The following is a 20,924-nucleotide window of genomic DNA, read 5'->3' as shown; positions in this document are numbered from 1 at the left end:
TGTGTATTGATTTGTGTTAATTTACCTAAGTACCTGGATGACAAACTGTAAGTCGTTTAATACATACATATAATACAGTCAGCTGTTGCATTCAAAATTTCCACCGCATTAAACAATTTGAATTAAATAAATCATTTCAATATACATGAATTCAATGTATTTCATAAGATTTGAAAAAAAAATTAATTTGACAAGACCATAGCCTTAGACCTTCATTCTTACTTACGGTCCATGCACACGATGTGCAGCGAAGTGTAGATCTCAATATCTATGTAAATCCCTCAACAGGTGATGGGGCAACTCATTCAGTCGTACCCGAGCAGGTAAGAAGTGTATTTTTCATTCCCAAGGGTTAGAACGTGAATTTCTTCAGTAACAGCAACCATGGAATACCGACGACTGTTTTCCTGCAGTGTGGTTCTAGTCGTTTGTTTAGTCAATGTTGTATACACTGGTAAGTATAATTATATATAGTTAGAGTATATAACTTCGTTTATTTCACACATATATATCAGATAAGCATATTTTATTGGCGCGTATAAAATTGCTAAGGATGTCCGAACGAATTGTACTGGAAAAATATCAATTACTTAAAGTTAAAGCTGTGAGACAGTTTCATCTGAAATCAGCAATGCTGCAGCTGGGATCCTTTTTTTTTTAAACGCTTATTTTTTTGTTGAAGAGTACTCATTTGATAAATATAACTGTTTGATTGGTTATCTGTTAAATAGATGGATTTACATTGTTTTTTCTACATCAGAGAAATAAAACAAAATATAAAATAAGATAAATTTATGTTTTCACAGACGATGCAGTTTGCAGTAGATTGAATGAATCAATGCGAAATGTGTGTTACCAGAACTCTGTGTACAGTAGATGTAAACAGACCTGCAAAAAGCTACTTCTGGCCGACAACGGAAATAAAAAGTACAAAGACATGCGTAAGTAAATTCATGTGTATATAAAGACTAGATTATGAAAAAACGAACAGCCATGCTACATGTAGTACCGTTTACTTCAATTCCCTAAGGCGGGTTTTACAAAACATCACTAAGAATAGGGAGTATCATCTTCACTTTACAGTATTTTTTGGCTTGTCAGAGGTGACTGATCAATAAGTCTTCATCCTCTTCCAGCCATTGCCTTGACCTTTGACTTTTGCTTAAAGTGCAGAGTTCAGTTTCAATTTTGCGTTTGCTGAGGTTACCTTGTTTGTGAAGGTGTGGAGTAGGAACATTTTAGTTTTATAAAAGTTGTAAGCATTTAATTAATGACAAACAAAATTGATAACAAACTCCTGATACATGTCTGTCCTCTTCACATGTGACAGTATGTTAGGTATTTAACAAAATGGGGTAATTTTGACATTTCAATTGCATTAAAATAATTCTTTACGAAGATGCAAGAACTATGCAATGTGCAGGTGACTTTTGAATGGCATTTTTTAAAAAGGATGAGGTGTTGATTAGGTTAAAACAAAATCTCTCGAACCCCGGAAAGTGTATTAAACTAAATATATTTTCTGCTGTTATAAAACAACAAACCCCCTTCCACCGTATCAATCTAAAAAATCAAGTGGATAGCTAATTTTGACTTTTCTTAGTGGTTTTGTGAAAAAAGTTAAACATGAGAATAAGCAATTGACCTTTGAGCAAACAAAGTGCCAAATTGTATACCAGTACACTGTGAAAAAAATGCGGTATAAACTTTTATTTTATAATTTTTTAAAGGAATTTTTATAAGAAAGATGGTCTTTAGTGTCTTTGAGCTATAGTAACTCAGAAACTGGTTCATCTCTTTGTAGTTTGTCCCTGGGGAAACTATAACAACATTAGAGATTCCGGTCTGGATTCTCGGTGTGAAAAGAAAGTCAGTGGCAAATGCAGCAGATACTGCACCAACCCTGCACCGGGCACCGATCTGAAAGACGGACGGAACTGCTGCAAGGCGTGCATAGACCTCTGTCAGAAAGCACCAGGACGTGACAGTAACTTCAGAGAGGAATATCCAGAAATTTACAGCTAAAGTGTAACTGATAACTTCTTCCAGCCAGATTTTCCTAAAAATGGTCACCAATAGACAGCACGTGTCAATTTCGTTACAGTAGAAATTCCTAAATTTTTAATTAGACTAAAATTTGATTAGAGTTTGGATGTTTTTCCTTTTGACTTTCTCTATAATATGTCATTTATGTTCACTATATTCTCAATTGTCAATAAAGGGCTTTTATCCAAGATGCCTTTCGTTATATTTAGTTATTTAACTTCTAATTCTTAAGATAAATTCTATGTAAAAACCGAAATTTCATAACATATACACGAAATTTTTTTTCAAATTGCTAAAATACGAAAAAGTCAAAGAGATTCTGAAAAGCAAAAATACTAGTTTTAAACCCGTGGTAAAACCATTCATTGTTGTTATTTGTTAAAAAAAAACAGGCTCAATTTTTTATACACATTTAATGATTATCTAGCAATAAAAAAACTTCATAGCAACTACCATTTCATACAATTGATATTACAAGAAAGTTGAGGACATGTATGGTCATTCCAATGGATTTCTTTCATTAACCTATCAAGTCACATGTTTTGATAAAAGTTCTTCCATTGTACCTTAAAAAATTGCATGTATGCCATATTAGTCTTATTTTAATAGCAAACAGATTTTGTGTAATGATAAATAAATGCATTGTAATCATTACATTTTTTAATGTATTTTTTTTCAAATAAGTTTGAATCAAGAAGGAATGGTGAATTAAAAGATATTCAAAGGTAAAAAGTGAAAGTTCTTACATTTATACAATGTATATAAGGATGACTGTGTAGATATTTTTTCTTCGGATCACTTCTAGGGAAATCCTAAAGAACTTCGGCTTCTTTGGTAGAGTGTAGTTATTACGGGCCGCCGGAAGGCGGTCCGTTATTTGATATATATTTAGATATTGTAACTGCGTTTCTGCGGGATAGTGTTTGTTATCGAATTTTAAAATATTTAATTATTTTTATGAATTAAAAGTAAATTTGCATGTAGAAATAGGTTTTAAGCCTTTATAAAATATTACATATTTTTTGTTTTACTCGTAAATGTAAAGTAGATCATAGCCTGTCGTGTTAGGCGAGTTTTTATCGAGACTGTAATTTCATTCTTTTCAAAACACAAGTTTTGCTTTTTTTTAAAAGCTTACTCTCTTTAGAACAAACCTTAAACAGCAATTAGTTATCAAAGACAGTTTAATTCTTTTTATATAAATGTCACATTCCTCTACATAGCATGGCGATTGGAACATTTTATGTCATGTGTCGTTTAAGCCTTCGTGTCTAAAATTGAGAACTGCGTACCCGAGCTTGTAAGTTGAGATCGACTATAGGGTAAAAGCGATCTTAGGTAGGGTCGTAGACTCGTATTATTGTTATCCCACTGTATTTATCTATCTAGAATAAACAATGCTAAAAGAAAAACAAATAATTTCAATAGATATTATAGAATGTTACTTTCAACTAGTTGGACCTGATAACCAAAGGCTGAATTTCATTCATAGCAATTTTGTATTGCTTTTTCGTTTTCTCACTTTTTAAGATTTGAAATCTACGAAATTTGTTAAGTCGTACATAAAAAAGATCATCAGAAAATTATCTCCCTTGCGCCGAACAATATTTCAACCAATGAAATAAATGTAAATTTTCACATCATGTATTTTCTACCAATCACAAAGGAAAGGAAGTGCACAACCCGGAGACTGTAAATTATTTCAACTCTTTATACCGTCTTTTAAGGAAGACGGTAATTATATCGGGGTCGGTATACGGACGTACTAAAGAACTGAAATTCTAAAGACCTGAATGACATGGAATTTCATATAAATGATATATTTGTATTTCTATGTTCTGCGTCAAATAAAATGACTTTCTGTGTGTCTCCAAGGAAATAATGATGAGTTGAATTTTGTATTAGAATAATGTAAATCAAAGTGTTCTCCATTACTTTATACTACGTGTACGGCAATGGTCATACAATTGCCGTTAGAAATGCCTACAGTAACGAACTCGGTTCTTAATAATAACTGTTAAATAAAATGTTAAACTTCGAGACGTGTTGCTGAAAATATTTAAAATTTTCATTAAAATTAGTACAACCAACTCTTTACTTTCTTCTTTGTGGCTAGTTTTTCATGTAAACAACCAATGATGATTCATACATCAATTATATTTTTTGCCGCCCATTTGACGCTTGCGTCAATATCTTTAATTTCTTGTTTCTTTTACTGAAAGGTATCATATTGCATAGTCAATAAGAGGTATGCAAGTCAGCCTCATGTGTGCGTCTCAATTAAAAAGTTATATGAAAACACTTGTTCTAAAATAAATACGACTAAGCAGTTCGATAACAATTTTTCGAGCGGTTATGTTAAAAACAAAAATTGATTGCGATTCACGATCAAAAGAAGGGTTTAAAAGAGCGGTAACTCTGAAAGAGAAAAAATGTCGTACTAGAAAGCATTAAGTCTCAAAGGAAATACCTGAAGATTTGATCACACACTAAACAAGTTCATGTCCCGGTGAACTTTTAAACATTGTTGTTTATTACTTATATTTACATTTGAAAAAGGCAACTCGTTCAAGATTGTTAAAATTACAGCGTTTTTACCCTACCAACAAGCGACTACGTAAATATGTCACCATAAATTACATATTCCCATTTGCCATTATTTTTTTAATGCTACTAACTAGCATACACAGTGTTCTGAAACAATTCCCTGACATTTCCGATACCTCAGTCATATCACCTGAAAAATAAGACAGTGATTTGAAAGTGGGGAAATCACGTCCTCTTTAATATCAACCAAAAGACTTGGCAAACTATCCATGAAATAGTCTGACGTTACCCGGAATTTGCGATTTCACTCTATATATTTCGAAAATGTGATTTCAAAAAAAGTATCAACGTAGAATTTTCTCGGGATTTGTATTTACTTTATACTAGTACTTGAAAATGCAAGCTTTGATATGTGCATAAATTATGTAATGCAGTAATAAATGATGTATTATAATTATGCTATTTTGTATACATGATGATGTACATGTAGAAAAACCCAAAGAAGAGAGTTAATATCAGTCATTTAAAAAGTTTGAATTATAGGGAGCTCTGACCTGTCGAAGAGCAATAACAATATTATAGTAAGTACTTTATTTTAAAACTAGATTTCTTAACATGACGCTTTACATTGATTTATTGAGGTACTGGGGTATTTTAAATACACGATCGCGGTTAAAGGTCGTTATGAATTACAGAGAAAACCAGATTACTAGTTTAGTGTTTTATGTTAATCTTTGTTACACCTTTAATCTTAAAACCTGACCTTAATACAACCTGAAATTTACGTGATTACCAAAGCCTGATTTTTCTAGTTTATGAAATCTGCCAGTTGTTCAGTGTCATGAAATATGAAAGAGTGAACATCGTAAAGATGAGTCGTACATACATCGCTTTCGCCTTGTCGTTTTTGCTGGTTGGAGTAACTGCCACGGAGAAAAAGAATAAAGCATGTAAAGTAACGATGTGGCAACCTACCCTTGCGGTACAGAGGTTGAGTATTTCCCCGATTGTAGTAATTGGTACAATCTATGGTTACATGGCGCACAACGACAGCGCCGTGGACTCTTTTCACGCTTTATTCAACGTTACGTGTGTCCTCAAGAGCGACGATATCGAGGTGAAATCACAAGTTGTCATTGAAAACATCTACCCCAGGACCGGATGTTCCGGGACCAAGGAGGATATTCTAAAAGACGAACGGTCAGTGGTGGGACTGCGTCGACTCGAAAATGGAAACTTTGAGTGGCATGAAAAGAATCCATTGGAATCAATGTCAATTAATGCTTCGTACGACTTTGTGTCTGAGCTTTCGCAGACGTGTGGTCTGCAAAATTGGACCGTACCAAGGGGAAGTAATGACGTTGAGTGTCCGATATGCTCTGTTGATTTTGGAATCGTTGGCGCTGAGGACGAATGCATGATGTCCAATTTGCGGAACGAAACCTGCGCAGAAATTCCGGAATTCAAGATTTTCAGCCACTGCAGCTGTGACCATGCTTCTACTGCTGGCATTGTGTTCTCTGGTGTTTCCATCCTGAAGTCAGATCTTGTCTTTGTCTTAGCCATGTTTTTATTTAATGCTATGTATTTCTACATGTAATGCTATACATAAAAAATATAACAACAAAAACAAGCAGAAATCATATTTACAATTTTTATTAGTTTTACTGCACTTTTTTCATTGTAAAAGAAAGAAGTAATATATTGTTGCGACGATTACCTCACTCAGTAAAGAATAGTAATTTGTCGAGAATATATTCAAGTTTAGTCTATACAAGGATTTTTAAAATTTCCTTTCTTATAATATTTCGAAGCTGATACAAGTCTGGCTGTTTAGTTTTGATAATCCTATAATCCTATTATCGTTTAAATCCCATGGCCATCAGACATTTGTAGTATGTGGACTGTTCACGTTCGATAAGACAGAAATGTGCCGTGGCGGATCCATACATCTCCCCACATGCTTCACAGATTTCAAGAAAAAACTTGAAGGACTGGCCTTCTGGCAGATTGCTGTCAAAATAAAATAGTTTACTTAATGCATCATAGAACTATTACTTCAGTATACACCTGCATTGTGGTTTGTACATACATTTTGTGTATCATACGCAGTTTTACTTTCATATTAACGAATGCAAGATATAGTTGTTTTATATGCATATAGAATTATGTGTCTTTGTAAATGTATATGTACATGTACAATTTGTACGATGCACAAAGCTGTTGTGTGTAATTTCACTAGATATTGAAATACTTTTAATCAAACAATACCATAAAGTACATACATCTTTATATCATGTATTGAAAAAAATACTATTAAATCCTCAAATATGCTGCTTATTGAATTGTTTTGTTATTTGTGGAGGATCAAGCGATGTTATTTTTATCACAATTAATTGCAGTAACTAAAATCTTTCATCACTTTATTAGCATATACCATTACATTGCTTTTTTGTTGCATTTGTCGGAAATGGAGGTTTAAACGATCAATAGATCGTTAACGATTTTATGTGCTTCAATTCTTTGTTACAATATTGTATAGAGACGAGGCACAACGGTTTAATTTTAACAAGAAACAATTCATTCTATTGATACATGTAATTCAAAAACTAATTGTTATAGTCTGTCCCAGGTTACTGTTTTATTCACCTTTTGGCGATTTTAACTAGAATACACATATAATTGTCAAAGAGGTTCAATTCATATCGACACAGGAAAAAATCCCGGAATTTTTTTTTATCACCCCTTTATCTATCAATACCCAGAGAAATTATTATTTATAAACGAAATCAGATTTCTTGGGGAGGTTTATAATGGGAAAGTTTTGCACATTTTTTCCATTAGAAGTCCTCGATGCGCATCGCACAATTTTACATCGTTATCGTTCATGTACGTTTTATTTCGTTTGCAATGCAAAATTCCCGTAATTTTTATTAGACGGGGTCACGTGAACACATGAATTGAGTCTACGCATAAGAAAACTTTTTATGCATTTCAGTAAATATGTATTATAAAAACACGCATTAAATCGTTTTTTAAAGTCCTCCATGTATAAACTAAATTCTATAAAGAAAATAAACAAATATAGCTTTATTGAACAAAATATTCTTGCTCGTGTTCAATAGTTGTAGCGATTTGTGGAATGAGTTACATAACTGAATGCACAACGCCTTCGACGATTCAGTTGAGCTCATTAATAGAAAGGCAATCGCAACTTCTCGGGCCTTTCCGCCAAGCTCGGAAAAACACCTCGAATGATGTTAGAATTTATATAAAATGGAGTCACTTCCCATCAAAATAAGTATCGGCTAGACAGTCTTGTATGCCGCTTCTGTGTTATATTTTAGTGTATAACGTTTCCCTTAATAAAGTATAGCTCACATCTCAACAGATAGTAAAATGTGTTGTATTTATATCAAGTTTTATAAAAAGGAGGGTTGTCATGGACGCCTAGGTAATACATTCGAGGTGTTTTTCCGAGCTTGCCGGAAAAGCCCGAGAAGTTGCGATTATAGAAGAGGTTGAAAGTTGAATCGAAAGTAAAGTTCTTAAACGCAATGTGCCATTTTTGAAATGTTGTGAATTTTATTTTAACAATCAATCACCTGAAAAATACCGAACTTCATGCGCGAGCCGAGATTAAAATCTGGACGGGCTATGCACAGATGTCTTACATATAAATACTAGTAGGTGTTTCATTGGCTACGAGACTTCTTGCGGTATGACTGCTGTTCATCTCTATCGGAATTTTGTTCAAAGAAAATAAAGACAAGTCTGAATTTGCCTTCTCGTTCATTGACTCTTTAGTTAATTAAACTCAATTTAAATTTTGAACAATACATTGTAAGCAAAATCTATATATATTATACATTTTGGGTGACCAATAGATCAAATAATATATACAATCTTATCGATTGAAGAACCAAGTTAAATGCTGATATTCATGATGTCCGGGTAGCTGGAATATATAATCATGTAATTTTTTTTAATGTCATGAGACATAAGTTTACACTTTTTTCTATACTTTATAACGGACAAAAAAAGTCATATTCATGATTTAAAAGAATTCTTCATCAATATCTTAATGTCTCTCATCAGAACCTTAGCTTATCTTTCTCCCATCGGTAAAATTCTCGCACCAATATTAGACCTATGAATTCAGAGATAATGCATGACTGATATGTTTTAAATTTTGAATTTACCGTGTGGTAGTACATGTAAATAAATAGCACTTATATCAATTTTAAGAAGATTAAAAACTATTAAGTTTTTATCGTAGTTATAAAATCTGATTTACAAATCCTTTATTGTATCTCTTCGAAAAAATTGAAATTAAATCGCTTTCGAAATTGAGTTCATTTTTTCCAAGACACGCATGAAAATGTGCGCTTAATAGACGTTAACTTATATATGTATGTTAATATTGTGCGCTTAATAGACGTTAACTTATATATGTAAAGCGTTAACTTTACATATATTAGAAATTTTAAAATCAAATAATTCTGAAATAATAGTTAAAATTAACAATTTACAATTATCATACAATAATTTTTGCTTTATCAATTGTCGGTAAAACATATTACCGCCATGTGAATATTTTTTCCTAGACATGAAACCAACTCTCCTTCATTAGCACTAAGTAACTGATCTGGACATTTTCCTTACTTTTTTTCTAACCAGTCCTTTAACTGACTTATCTCTGTATATTTATCAGTTAATCTCTTTATTATTATGTTGCTTTATTTTTAACGACAAATATAACAGCCAATCAGGAAAGGTCTACCCCAAAATATGACATGATTCATTCACTTTTGGTCTCCATTTTCTAGTTTTATCGATTTGAAAAGCGTATAACAGATACCCTTCGACTTGTGGATTTTCCCTTGGATCACAAAATTAAATAAACCTAATGATTTGAATTATCTACCTAAATATAGTTGTTTTGATTTTCCCGGTTAGTTGTAGTTTTTAAAAAAAATTCCCTGTGGCCTTATTTTACATAAGTTACCGTTGTGTCAATTTTCTACAATTATGAAGAACATTCCCGGCCAGGATTTAGTAAAATTTAGACAAAGTATCAGGTAATTGCAAAAAGCCGAATTTTAACATACTAGATTGAAACATCTAATTCAAACTCATAATTTTGGAACATATTCGAGGAAAACGTTGACAATTACAAATTCAAACTTTCAAGACCCCGTCTTCGTCTTTCAGTACTCAGTACTTTGATTTTTTTTTGGTTGTGCATTGAAACCTGCAGCGGTAGGAGGCGTTTTAAAACAGAAACTCTGGACTTTTTTCGTTCTAGTAAATGAACGTTGGTTGGGTGTAAAAGTATTTCTGATTATCAAAATACTAAGTAAAAAGCAGAAACTTGGGAATAAGTTCTGACAAATACTATGATGTTATTCAATCATTTTTTTATAGATTTTCATGTATGCTAAAAAATATGATTTTGCTTTAGATTTAATAAGGAACATAGCTTTATATATTTTTTGGTCTGAAAAATAGCAAAATAGAATAAAACGAAACAAAACGAAATCTACCGAAACAAAACAAAAACTTATTTTCCACTTTTTCAGAATAAATGCAAAAAATCGTATAAGAAAACTACAAGGGCATATTTACTTTTTTAAAAAACGAAATCATGTTTCAGAAATGATGCTTTAACGGACCTTAAAATAACAGTTTTGAGTAGCTTTCCGCCTTAAGGTGGTATGGGACACTTCCATGTTGTGACGTATTGTTTATCGAAATAAACAATAAAATAAAGTGTAATTATATAAGTAGTTTCTTTTCAAAATTGGTCACCTAACTCCGTAGCGCAGTGGGTTAGAGGGTTTACTACGAACTTGTAAGTCATGAGTTCGATCGAATCCCGCTGGGGGTTTTACAATTTTTACCTTTTCAAATATTTTTACTAGCTATTTTTTGGTTAAATATTGAAAAATTTGAAAATTCTAAACCGGTGAAAGTTTTTCAACTATACAGTACTTTAATCCACATTAATATTGACAGATGTCCCATACCACCTTAAAATGCCTTTCGCTTATAAAAGATTTTAAGAATCCTTTATACATGTAGCACTTTCAGAAACGCTTTGCCTGTGGTACAATTCTGGGCGAATTGTACTACTAAGAAAGCTTGGTCTGGTTAGAGAAACCCATAGCATGCTGTGTCGATTTTCCATGTTTTCTTACCTTCTGATGGCTATTTCTAACGGAGATAACTTCCTGGCATTGCACACAGATAGGACACCACAGATAATTGTCACTAATTCAGTCCAATGCGCGCTCATTCTGGAAGACGTTACCCTTTAACCTTTTCAAATTCCAAATTTAAAATCTTCTCACTTTTCTATTGATTATGATCCGCTATAAAAGATGTCATTAAATGTCAGATAATATGATATTAGAGAATGACTGGAATTAAAGAAATAAATATATATATAGAGAACTTGTAAAAGAAACCTGATGCCCAATATCACTTATTTAGCACGACAAGTCAAGATTTATGTTTCAATTTACTTTAACACTTTTTAATTTAAAAAATAAAACTAAATCTTTAAGAACATAGTTTTCATATTCAAACCAATTTGGATGGTAGAAAAATAAAGTAACAGATTTGGACATTTTTCTGATAAATCTCTTACCTAAGAAGTTTGTTTCACGTACCTGCGTATCTGAAAAAAGGGTGATTGAAAATACAATGGGACTGTTTTAAATGCAGAAGCAAAGTGCTATCGTCATAGCAAACGATTCAAAATCCATCAATGGAAAGTGGGTTTCCAAATGATGATTTCTATAAATATGTAATAAAAATTGGATTTTTGTTTTTCCGCTGCTCGGACAGTAAATTTGAACAATTGAAATCAATGGCTAATGTCGATATCTTTGTAATTAATATTCATCGAGGGAACGTTCTTTTCTTTTCTGTTGTAATGCAGTCGATTGACACCTCTTGGGATATGAATCAACCGATCCTTTTGTGGAAGTAAAATGGAATAAAACTACGAAATAAAATTCATTTTCTGTGCTGGTAAGACGAGTAGATAATTAATAAAACCCACGTTTCTGTAAAGCAGACAAATTCAATTAAAATTCTGTGTTCAAAAAATAGAAGGAACCTATTTTAAGTACTAAATTATTCGATTTCGATGAAAAATAAAACCATCTCGATGTTTTACATACTAACCCACTTTTCCTGTCGAAAATTTATGACTTTTTTTTAAAGTATCAATAAGCTAAATCGGTAATGAGTACCAATAAATCATATAACACCTTCCAATTAATTCAATTTTAAATTTACGTAAGAGATTACAAATCAATCAACTAAGGAGTGTAATAAATAAGAGAAATTGCCCAAGGAACATTTATGTATTCATGGACATATACAAATGTACGGTAGCAGTGAGTGATCGGAATGTTTGGGTTTGTCGAAAAGTTTCTGTGTTAATTTAAGGAGGGTCAATGGTCAACAACTTATTTTACATTTCTCCCTGTGCTATTTTTCACCATAAACTATCATTAAGCAAAGAGAGATACGATTAGTGTAGCGTAAAATTCATCTTTCAATCGCAACTTTCCGGCTAGCGGCACTCAAATGTATTACGTAGGCGTCCATGACAACTCCCTTTTTATTCATGTACAACTTGATAAAGATACATTTTATTATCTGGTATTGATATTTGAACACACGCGACGTTCATCAGTTTTAGATAATTCTCCTTAATAGAAATGTTTTTATTCATTTGCATTTAAACCTGTAAAAGCCCAAAAATTCATTGTGCATTACCAGGCTATTATTTTAGTTAGAATATTCTTTGAAAATCTTCACATTTCGGAGATATGGGGGGGGGGGGGGGGGAGAAAATAATGGACGATAGGTCACGTCTGGCATAAAAAGGGGCATGGTTACGATTTTTAAAAGCTATTTTTTAATGATAATAATTTTTTTTAAGACATTTCTAAAAGTCAAACAAAGGTTAAGAGCCAGGCGTTGAGTTATAAATCAGATACAGAGCTCACAATTATTTGTTTTGTAAACAAAGCTCAGGTCATGTTTTTGTTTAAATTTGAAATATTGAAAAAAAAAATTCCAGGGTATGACTAGACCTAAAATGAATGACAAACGCTAAAAAGTGTTTACATATGTTCGAACCGAATTGACAGATAGAAAAATCAGCTTGAAAGAGAACTTTTACCGGAATATTAAACCAATATACACACTATCATGACAAAAGCCTTGTTTATATACCGTAATACAGAATTGTGAGCTCGGTATATTGTGTTTAATTTTACGACTGACACTCAAAGAAAAAGAGATAAAATTTGACCAAAATAGTGACCATGACCCTTTAAAAAATCGATATCACCTCAAGAATACAAAAAAAAAACACAAGGATTGAAAGCAACTTCATTTTGTATAAGTTCTATTATCTAAATACTTTTGAGGTGTTTTCCGAGCTCCGCCGGAATAGCCCGCTAAGTTGAGAGTTGCAAATGCTACATGTATATCTTTATGTAGATCTCTTCTTATTAAGATTATAATAGTCTAACAATGACCAGTCATTGACAACTCCAGCTGAAGAACTGGCGCTGCTCAATGGCCCCGCCTACCATATTGATATCTAGTCTGCAATATTTCGCCGGTATCTGGCGATGTCTCTTTGGAAGATCTCGCCGTGACAGTAAACAACAATCATAAATCTATGCCCAACAGCTGTACACATCATGACAAAGGTAACAGTGTAATGTTCAATTGTTCATCCCTCCATAGCTTTGTTTTACAAATCAAAGTTATAAAAGTCAGCAGTTTAAAAAAATTCTTTATTGCAGTATGCAGTGGCGTGATGTAGAGCCCAATAGCAGACAATTAGAAATATTTTCAAAATCATAAGACATCCTAATACGAGTGTTACAATGCTAATGAATTTCAGTTGTTCGTTGGTACATGTATGTTTAACGATGTGCACAAGTTTCTTAGCTTTTGACGTCCATACATGTTGTGTATTGTAATAGTCATTGAAATCTGTAAGCTTAATTGTATATATGAAGTTATGAAAGCATCTGTTGGGGAACGAGGTGAGTTTTAGATATATAAATATAGCTATAAAAAAACTTATTTCAATACGTACAAACTTAGTTACATATGTGATACCAGCTGAGTTTATACGTGAAGTGGATTGATTTAATCAATACAAATACTATATCTATTAGTTTCATTTATTGTTTTGAAATTAACGATTTTCTTAATTTGTTATAAAAGTGTTCTGTTTTTGGTTATTTTTCTTCGCCCTTTCAATCATATTAGATTAGCACAGAAAAGAACTTTTGAATTTAAGTATTTCTTTTAGATTTTACCATTTTGCACTTTTTAATATTCAAACCAACTCTTGAGAGATATTAAAATCCTACAATGATATTAGTGTGATAATTATTTTTAATATTGGGGGGGGGGTATCTCCTGTGATAAGACCTAATTATATGCAGAATAATCTTTCCTAATCAATATCTTTATAATTTATGCATTTTTTTTTTAAACTGCAACATAGACGGGTAAAAAATATCTAATAATGCTTCGGTAAAATGTTTTCTCAAATAAGAGAAATAATATAAGAGAAGATACTTAAAAAAAACTTCCTTTAGTATACATTAACATTTTGAATGAATAGATTTGTCATCTTTCTACCTCAAAAATGCTTCCTACCTCAAAAATGGCATAAGTTCTCTACAAAGAATTGCAATGTACGTCTGCTTGCTGTAGTCAAACTCACATGTCTTGGTGACTTACAGAAAGAAGTATTGGTGTGTTTCATCAACCCAACACACTATTGATGTCATAGAAGTTATCAAGAAGTATTACACCGAGGCAATCTATAACACAGCAGCGCTTTATCCTTAGTCTGTGGCTTGCATACCCCATGAGAACAATTTATTTTATTTCGAGAATGGAATTAGCCCTAAAATCAACAGGAAAGTCAAGCATGGATCAAAGTATGAATGTCTTTTTTTATTGATTTCTTCCATACTTAAAACACAAACGAATTTAATTTGAACATTATAATTCATTTGGATTTCAAAAATTTTATGACAATTTTTTTGTTTGTTATATTTTAGGGATTTCAATTATACTTGGTTTGCTAAGTCGATTAGTCGAGAGCTATAGTCGAGATATAGTCGAGCACTCGTTGATTTATTTGAAGCTGTGTGTCCTTTTCAAATCAAATAAAAAAACTGTCACATACATCTTATCTTTAACTTAAAAATATTCAAAAACGTAGGATAATATGTAATTAATGTATATGATTTGAAACAAAGTGGAAAGTGTTCTATCTAAATATCCTTTAGTATACGTCTAAGCTTTTTTTTTCTTTTTCTTGTGACGCTTACACATACTTGAGCTCTATATGCATGCAGTATCATTTTAAGCAAATATGACCTATTCCATATTTTGTCATTGTTCCGTGCCTAATCAAAATGAAGATAAATGATTATAAAATGAAGCGATTTGAGATTATTATTGATATGATTAAATTCTTGATTATACAAACATCTAACACAATAGATAACTAACAATAAGAAACAGTTTGTTCTAATCAAGTATATGTCTTCCTAAGAACTTCTTTTCAAAGCAATTATTTGATATACAAAATCAAAAGAATTATAATCAATTATCATCTGCTCAAAAATATACACCAGGGACACTGACGGAACAGGATGTAACTTTTGAATAAATTGCCTAGAAAAGAAAACTGTTATTTCCATTCGTAGTCCAAAAACTGCTGCGTTAAAAAAACATAAAATGATTTCAATTTTTTCCTTCATAACGAGTAATCGAGAATTTTACCGACAGTAATAGTCGAGTGCCCGGGTACTCGTTGACATCCCTAATTTTTCGCTACTTACCATTGAAATTCTTTTAGACATGGGTTTCTTACTTAAACATATAAGTAGTATACCAATAACTGTCTGAACAGAACAGAATAAACTGACGATATAATTATTCGCCGACATGTATAGTACTTCGAAAAACACTGTTGATTTAATGTTCGATATGGCTTACAACAAATTCACTATCAAATATAAACTTAAATTTTGCGGTTTTATTTCCACGTTTTACTAAATATGCTTGAATTAAATAACAACATAAAATATCAATTTTTTGTCACTTCGATAAAGAGGGCTGGATGTCTATCGATAACTATCATATATTTTTGATTGTAAGTTTAATCAATGATTTAAAGGGTTAAGCAGATAAAGTTCAGCATTGGAATGAAGAATAAAAAATGAATAGTATCAAATTTATTGACTCTTGAAGTTACGAAACATTTCTAAAAAAAGAAGACATAGATTTAATTAATCTTACGAATTATACATTATAATCTATCTTTTTATCACAAGTTTTATAAGTCTCTCGGTTAAAAGTTGCATAAGCTTTTCCATCTTGAAAAAAATTGTCAAAAAAAATCATAAAAAACTAAACAAATTTTTAGGATTTTATTTTCTTCTAATAATCATGAATGTCAGATAACTCATTTGTAAAAACTTAAGTGCAAAAGGATTATTTCATTGACTACATACAGTCTCTTGAATTGGGTCTATGCCAGCCTCATAATAGTTTTAAAAGAAAAAATATAGTTGATATGAATCAAAATTGTTTAAGTCATTTCAGTTATACACGGACTACCTTGCAATAAAAATAATTTTGTCATCTTGAAGAAATGAACGTAACCAACTTTTATTTTTATTCTTGACACACTGTACATGTAGTGATGTACGAGTTTGTAAGCTCAACAGGATTGATCTAATGACGTCACTGACTTCAAAATTTTTATGTTTTACTTGAAAAAAAAATCAAGTTCAATTTCAATGATTTATTTTTTTTCCTCAAGAGAGTACACGTCTTAATCATTTCCAAACATCTCTCGTACATGCTATTTAATAATTACAAAATCCTCAGATTTTTGCAATAATAACATTCCTCTGGTCTGTCATTCAAGCCGATTTCTCTGTTGCTACGCCGGATTCTGCAGAACAAGACCAACTCATAGTTTTCATTCGATAAATCTTTTCATTAATGTATTAGTATCTGCACTTCAAAAAAAATAGTGTCACTCATGGCGCTATTCATTACTCTCCACCAAAATAGTTAAGAGGTATAGTACAAACTGCAATCATATATGTGACAGCAAAGTCTATGCTCTCACATTGCAAATATGAAACAAGAATCTATTACACTTTATTTTTCTTGCTAACGAGCTAGCAAATCACTATTATATAAATAATCTACTATTTTTCCTTCTAAAGTGCACAAAACTGCAATGTACTAAAATTAATCCGAAAGGTGCAATATTTTGTGGTATCTATTTTTGTTAAATGCGGCGTGAGAAACGTGATCTCAGTGTAAGCATCTATTATTTAAAATTACGAAGTTAACGTAATTCACTGTTAAAGTATTACAGTAGGTAAAGTATAACGCTAGGTAATGTATAACACTAGGTAAAGTATAATACTAGGTAAAGTATGAGACTTAAAGCCCGTGATCATTCAATTTATTTTGTTGATGTTTAATATTAAAATGCATGCGTGCGAAATCATGTTAACCACTTTTTAATGGCTGGGATGAGAACAACACAGTATACCGATTGTTTGCCGGTTTTATTTTAAATTCCAAAAACATATAAAACATGAGCGAGTGTTTATGAACCTTTTCACATCCTCATGTTTAGAACAGTGACTGTTAAAAATGTCAAATAATCTAGTTAATTTGTATATCTATGATATAGCTTTCCGGCAGTTGAAATAGGTGTAGAAAGATTTCCTATCGGTAAGGCATTTATAGGTTACACTGGAGCCAAACATCTCTCCACACGCCTCGCACGTCTCCATGAACAGGTGGATTGTAGCTCCTGGGGGGACGTTTCTACAAAAATGTCATACTTATATACACTATTGGAACACGCCATCAAGTTTAAATATTCTAGTGATGAAAAAAAATACCCATACATGCAGAAGAACTTCTACTGTTCTGTCTTGAAACATTAGTAATTTGATGATCTTCGGCTTCAACTTTAACGAATATTGTTGGTTTTGATTAGGCATATCAATTTTAGTCGGTCTGCCAAGTACATCTTATCTTAATTATTGATATGATTAAAGTTTTGATTATCCAATCATCTATTCCAATAAATAATTGATTAATTGTTCTCGAGTACATGTCTGCCAAAGTAAATCAAAAGAGATCAGTTTATAGAAAATAGTGTAACTCACGGATCAAACATGTCAAGAAAAGACATTAATTATTTTGCATTCCTAGACCAAAAACTGCCGCGTTAAGAAAAAATAAATTTTATTGTTAAATTCTATTCATTTTATTACGAGTTAAACGACAAAGAAAATGTTAATTGCTGGTCAGGTGACCGAGCGATAGTCGAGTACTCAAGTGCTCGTTGACATCCTTAATTTTAATACTAGAGCTTAATATGGTAGTTTTAACGGGTTTTTTTTTTACTAATAAGGTAAGTGAAAGTGATTCTCAATAGGATCGTGTTGATTATATTTTAACTGGTAAAACACAGCATAACCAAATCTGGAAATCAATACAATACTAAATTGGTTCTACAAACAAAATGCCAAGGTATGTCGCTGAAATGGTATTTAATGTGAAAAAGTTTTATGCGAGGGAAAAAATATTCCTCATTAAGGAAAAGTTCTCGACATAGTTACATGCATTTCGTTCCTCCGTGGGACTATACATGTTTAAGATTACTTATTTACAGTCAAGTTCTGACATTTTGATAGGAATCAATGCAATGCTGTAATGTTAGGCTGGATTGAATTTCTGGTTATCACCGCTGTGTGTCGTGCTAAGGTTGATGGAAACTCCCGAATCAATCGTAGCCTATATTCTACACAACGCGGGATAATTATTTGCAATTGTCTAATATAATATCTAAATGCTTCGTAATCAAAATCAATCCTCATTCTACGAGGGGCACTGACCATGTTTGACCATGAGAGTAGGTGTCCGTTTGTATTCAACTTGTCGTATGTGATGTGATTTTAACAAGGACTCAAAAAGGCCAGATATGAGCGTACTTGCATCTTCTACTAGTTTTCTTAATACAGGAAAGCAAAACTGTTCACCTTATAATGAGTGTTTTCAGTAATTGTAAAGATAAGAGTACTAAAACATAGAAATAAGTTCACCTCTCAAAGAATGAACTCAGTAAGTGATAAAAAAAAAAGACATCCTGTAAAAACTACCCAGAAAAAGACGATTGTACACAGTTAAAAGTAGAAATAAGTTTACTTTCTGTATAATATACTGAGTAAGGGATTTATTATAATGATCTTCTAAAGTATGTAGTCAGTATAAAAAAAAACTCACCTTCTGACGAGTGTACTCATTAAAGGATACTGCTGGTAAGACAACTGGATTGCACTCATAAAGACAACTAACAGAATTGCGACATTGGTTTTTCCCAGTGACATTATCCTGTAGGATGGTGCGTCAGTAAGTCCTACAACATTAGAAGTAGGCAAAGGTAACAGGACAGTAAAGCTACTTTAGAAAAATTTTGTCAGAATTATTATTTTCAAAATTGTTTTAAATTTAATATTGAATTTCACTAAAACAGCACGAAATATCCGGATCCATTATGCTATTCGTCGATTTTGTAGCAAATAAAATGTATTAATAATGTACCTCTGAATTTATCTTTTGATTATTCGTCTATCACTAAATATAACATTTAAAAAAAAGTATTAAAGAAATAAAAATATTTTTCAAAAAATAATATTAAGTAGGAAGAATAATTACATTACGTGAATTTGTTGGTCTGAAATAATTGAGATGAACGTAGAATATATACATTCGCAAAGATTTTCAGTGTATAAAAGATGATGAGACAGCATCATCAATACTCAATAGCTCACGAGAGCGACTCTTCTTGTTCAATGAGATCATTATGTGGGAATATTTTTAATTGGTTCTCCAATCGATCGCGATTTGTAGAAAACTTTCGCTCATTACTCTAATTTGTTCAATGCTGACTTGCCAAGAATTCATTTATGTGTAAAGAAGTTTTCTTTTAAATATTTTACCTTAATTTTTATTTTATGTGAAAATTTAGATAAAACGTATAATTGAAACAAATTGTATGTAATTTATAATATGTGCATTTGCACAAGTGGATGTGTTTATTAAATGTGAATTTTAACCCTTGATTTTTTTTTTAAAAAAAGCAAAGCCCTTTTTAATCAAAGCTACTTATGTTAAACGTTCTTGTAAATATAAAAGAAATTGAAGGCAGTGAAGTGCTCAATATTCTGTCAGTTTTATCTTTTCAACATATGATCTGTGTAGCAAATAATATTACATGTACAATACAATAAAAAGCTTTATCCAAGAAAAATTAATATATCCACAATACATCCACAATAACAAGATGAACGTGTTGTAGAAACAAATCCAATGTTCATCATTATTATTAGTATACTATTATTTCCGTTATCTAAATTTTAATCGACCCTTTAGTATAACGAATCGTTTTCCTAGCACAACATTGTAGATGTAATAGTCCTTTATACAATATTTTATTTTTTTCTCTTATAATAGCTGCAAATATTTAAGTTTGAAGATATCTTGTTGAAAAATTTTGTCATATTTTTTCAAATTAGTACAAAATTCACATTGGTATGCCTGCTTTACAATTTTATTTCATTCATTTGATATATTAAACATACACGAATATTTCTTTCAAAGAAATGATATATCCTTGTATTTTACTTATCAGTAACACGCTAGTCTTTTTTAATAATTTGAAAAGATTAGGCAATCATAATGCATTTTCATCGATTCCTAATAGAAAAAAAAAACTTACATTGAAACTGCAAATATTGCGTATGTGCAATAACTAGTAGTAATCATGCTTTACAATACACTCTTACCTGAATATGGAATACTTAGTGAAATTCCCTTGGAAGTCTCTTGCAATATATATAGAGATACTGAAACACACCTTCGTGTTAATTTCTTTGAAAACTTTGGCACCTTATACGTCACAAAAAGAAGTGTAGAAAATAAATCGATAGAGACATCAGCTGAGTAAGCCCATCAAAACAAACACCAAGTAGTCCAAAGTCTGACAAAAATCCTAAATTTACGAACAGATCATAATTTACAACACAAAGATCTTTTGATTTTTATTTGTTTTCTTTAATAGGCATCCCCAATAACAAGACTTAGAGGTCTTCACAGCTTTCCGATTTCCCAAAGACTTTTCAATAAAATATTGAGAATTATTTCATGTAATATTGCATTCTTTT

The 20,924-nt window shown here is 31.6% G+C and overlaps 1 protein-coding gene and 2 long non-coding RNA genes across 5 annotated transcripts; 1 reads left to right on the top strand and 2 right to left on the bottom strand.

Annotated features, from left to right (window-relative positions):
• Nucleotides 1-286: 286 nt before the first annotated feature.
• LOC105331863 (uncharacterized) lies at nt 287-2,234 on the top strand. Its single transcript, XM_011434228.4, has 3 exons — nt 287-454; nt 807-941; nt 1,805-2,234. Exons 1-3 carry the CDS (start codon nt 385-387, stop codon nt 2,023-2,025), a joined length of 426 nt encoding a protein of 141 aa, XP_011432530.3. The 5' UTR covers nt 287-384; the 3' UTR covers nt 2,026-2,234.
• A 4,002-nt stretch (nt 2,235-6,236) lies between these two features.
• On the bottom strand, nt 6,237-11,356 carry LOC136275500 (uncharacterized). 2 transcript variants are annotated; one of them, XR_010714086.1, is made up of 3 exons: nt 11,246-11,356; nt 10,794-10,967; nt 6,237-6,606 (listed from the first exon to the last, which is right to left on the bottom strand). It is a non-coding gene; the product is annotated as an uncharacterized lncRNA (long non-coding RNA). The 2 variants fall into 2 exon arrangements; XR_010714087.1 differs by having other exon boundaries at nt 11,268-11,353.
• A 5,866-nt stretch (nt 11,357-17,222) lies between these two features.
• On the bottom strand, nt 17,223-20,669 carry LOC105331862 (uncharacterized). 2 transcript variants are annotated; one of them, XR_900684.4, is made up of 3 exons: nt 20,547-20,669; nt 18,985-19,117; nt 17,223-17,517 (listed from the first exon to the last, which is right to left on the bottom strand). It is a non-coding gene; the product is annotated as an uncharacterized lncRNA (long non-coding RNA). The 2 variants fall into 2 exon arrangements; XR_010714085.1 differs by lacking the exon at nt 20,547-20,669 and adding an exon at nt 19,303-19,341.
• Nucleotides 20,670-20,924: the final 255 nt, after the last annotated feature.

This window comes from Magallana gigas, chromosome 5 (assembly GCF_963853765.1).
Source record: "Magallana gigas chromosome 5, xbMagGiga1.1, whole genome shotgun sequence".
Lineage (NCBI taxonomy): Eukaryota > Metazoa > Mollusca > Bivalvia > Ostreida > Ostreidae > Magallana > Magallana gigas.
The sequence above is the reverse complement of the archived record's forward strand: the minus strand, read 5'-3'. Positions and strand labels throughout refer to the sequence as shown.

Bases quoted from the DNA above. Each gene is read 5' to 3' on its own strand.
- LOC105331863 (XM_011434228.4), top strand. From the start codon at position 385: ATGGAATACCGACGACTGTTTTCCTGCAGTGTGGTTCTAGTCGTTTGT. The intron at 455-806 runs GTAAGTATAATT...ATGTTTTCACAG, and splicing joins AGTCAATGTTGTATACACTG to ACGATGCAGTTTGCAGTAGA. The intron at 942-1,804 runs GTAAGTAAATTC...ATCTCTTTGTAG, and splicing joins TAAAAAGTACAAAGACATGC to TTTGTCCCTGGGGAAACTAT.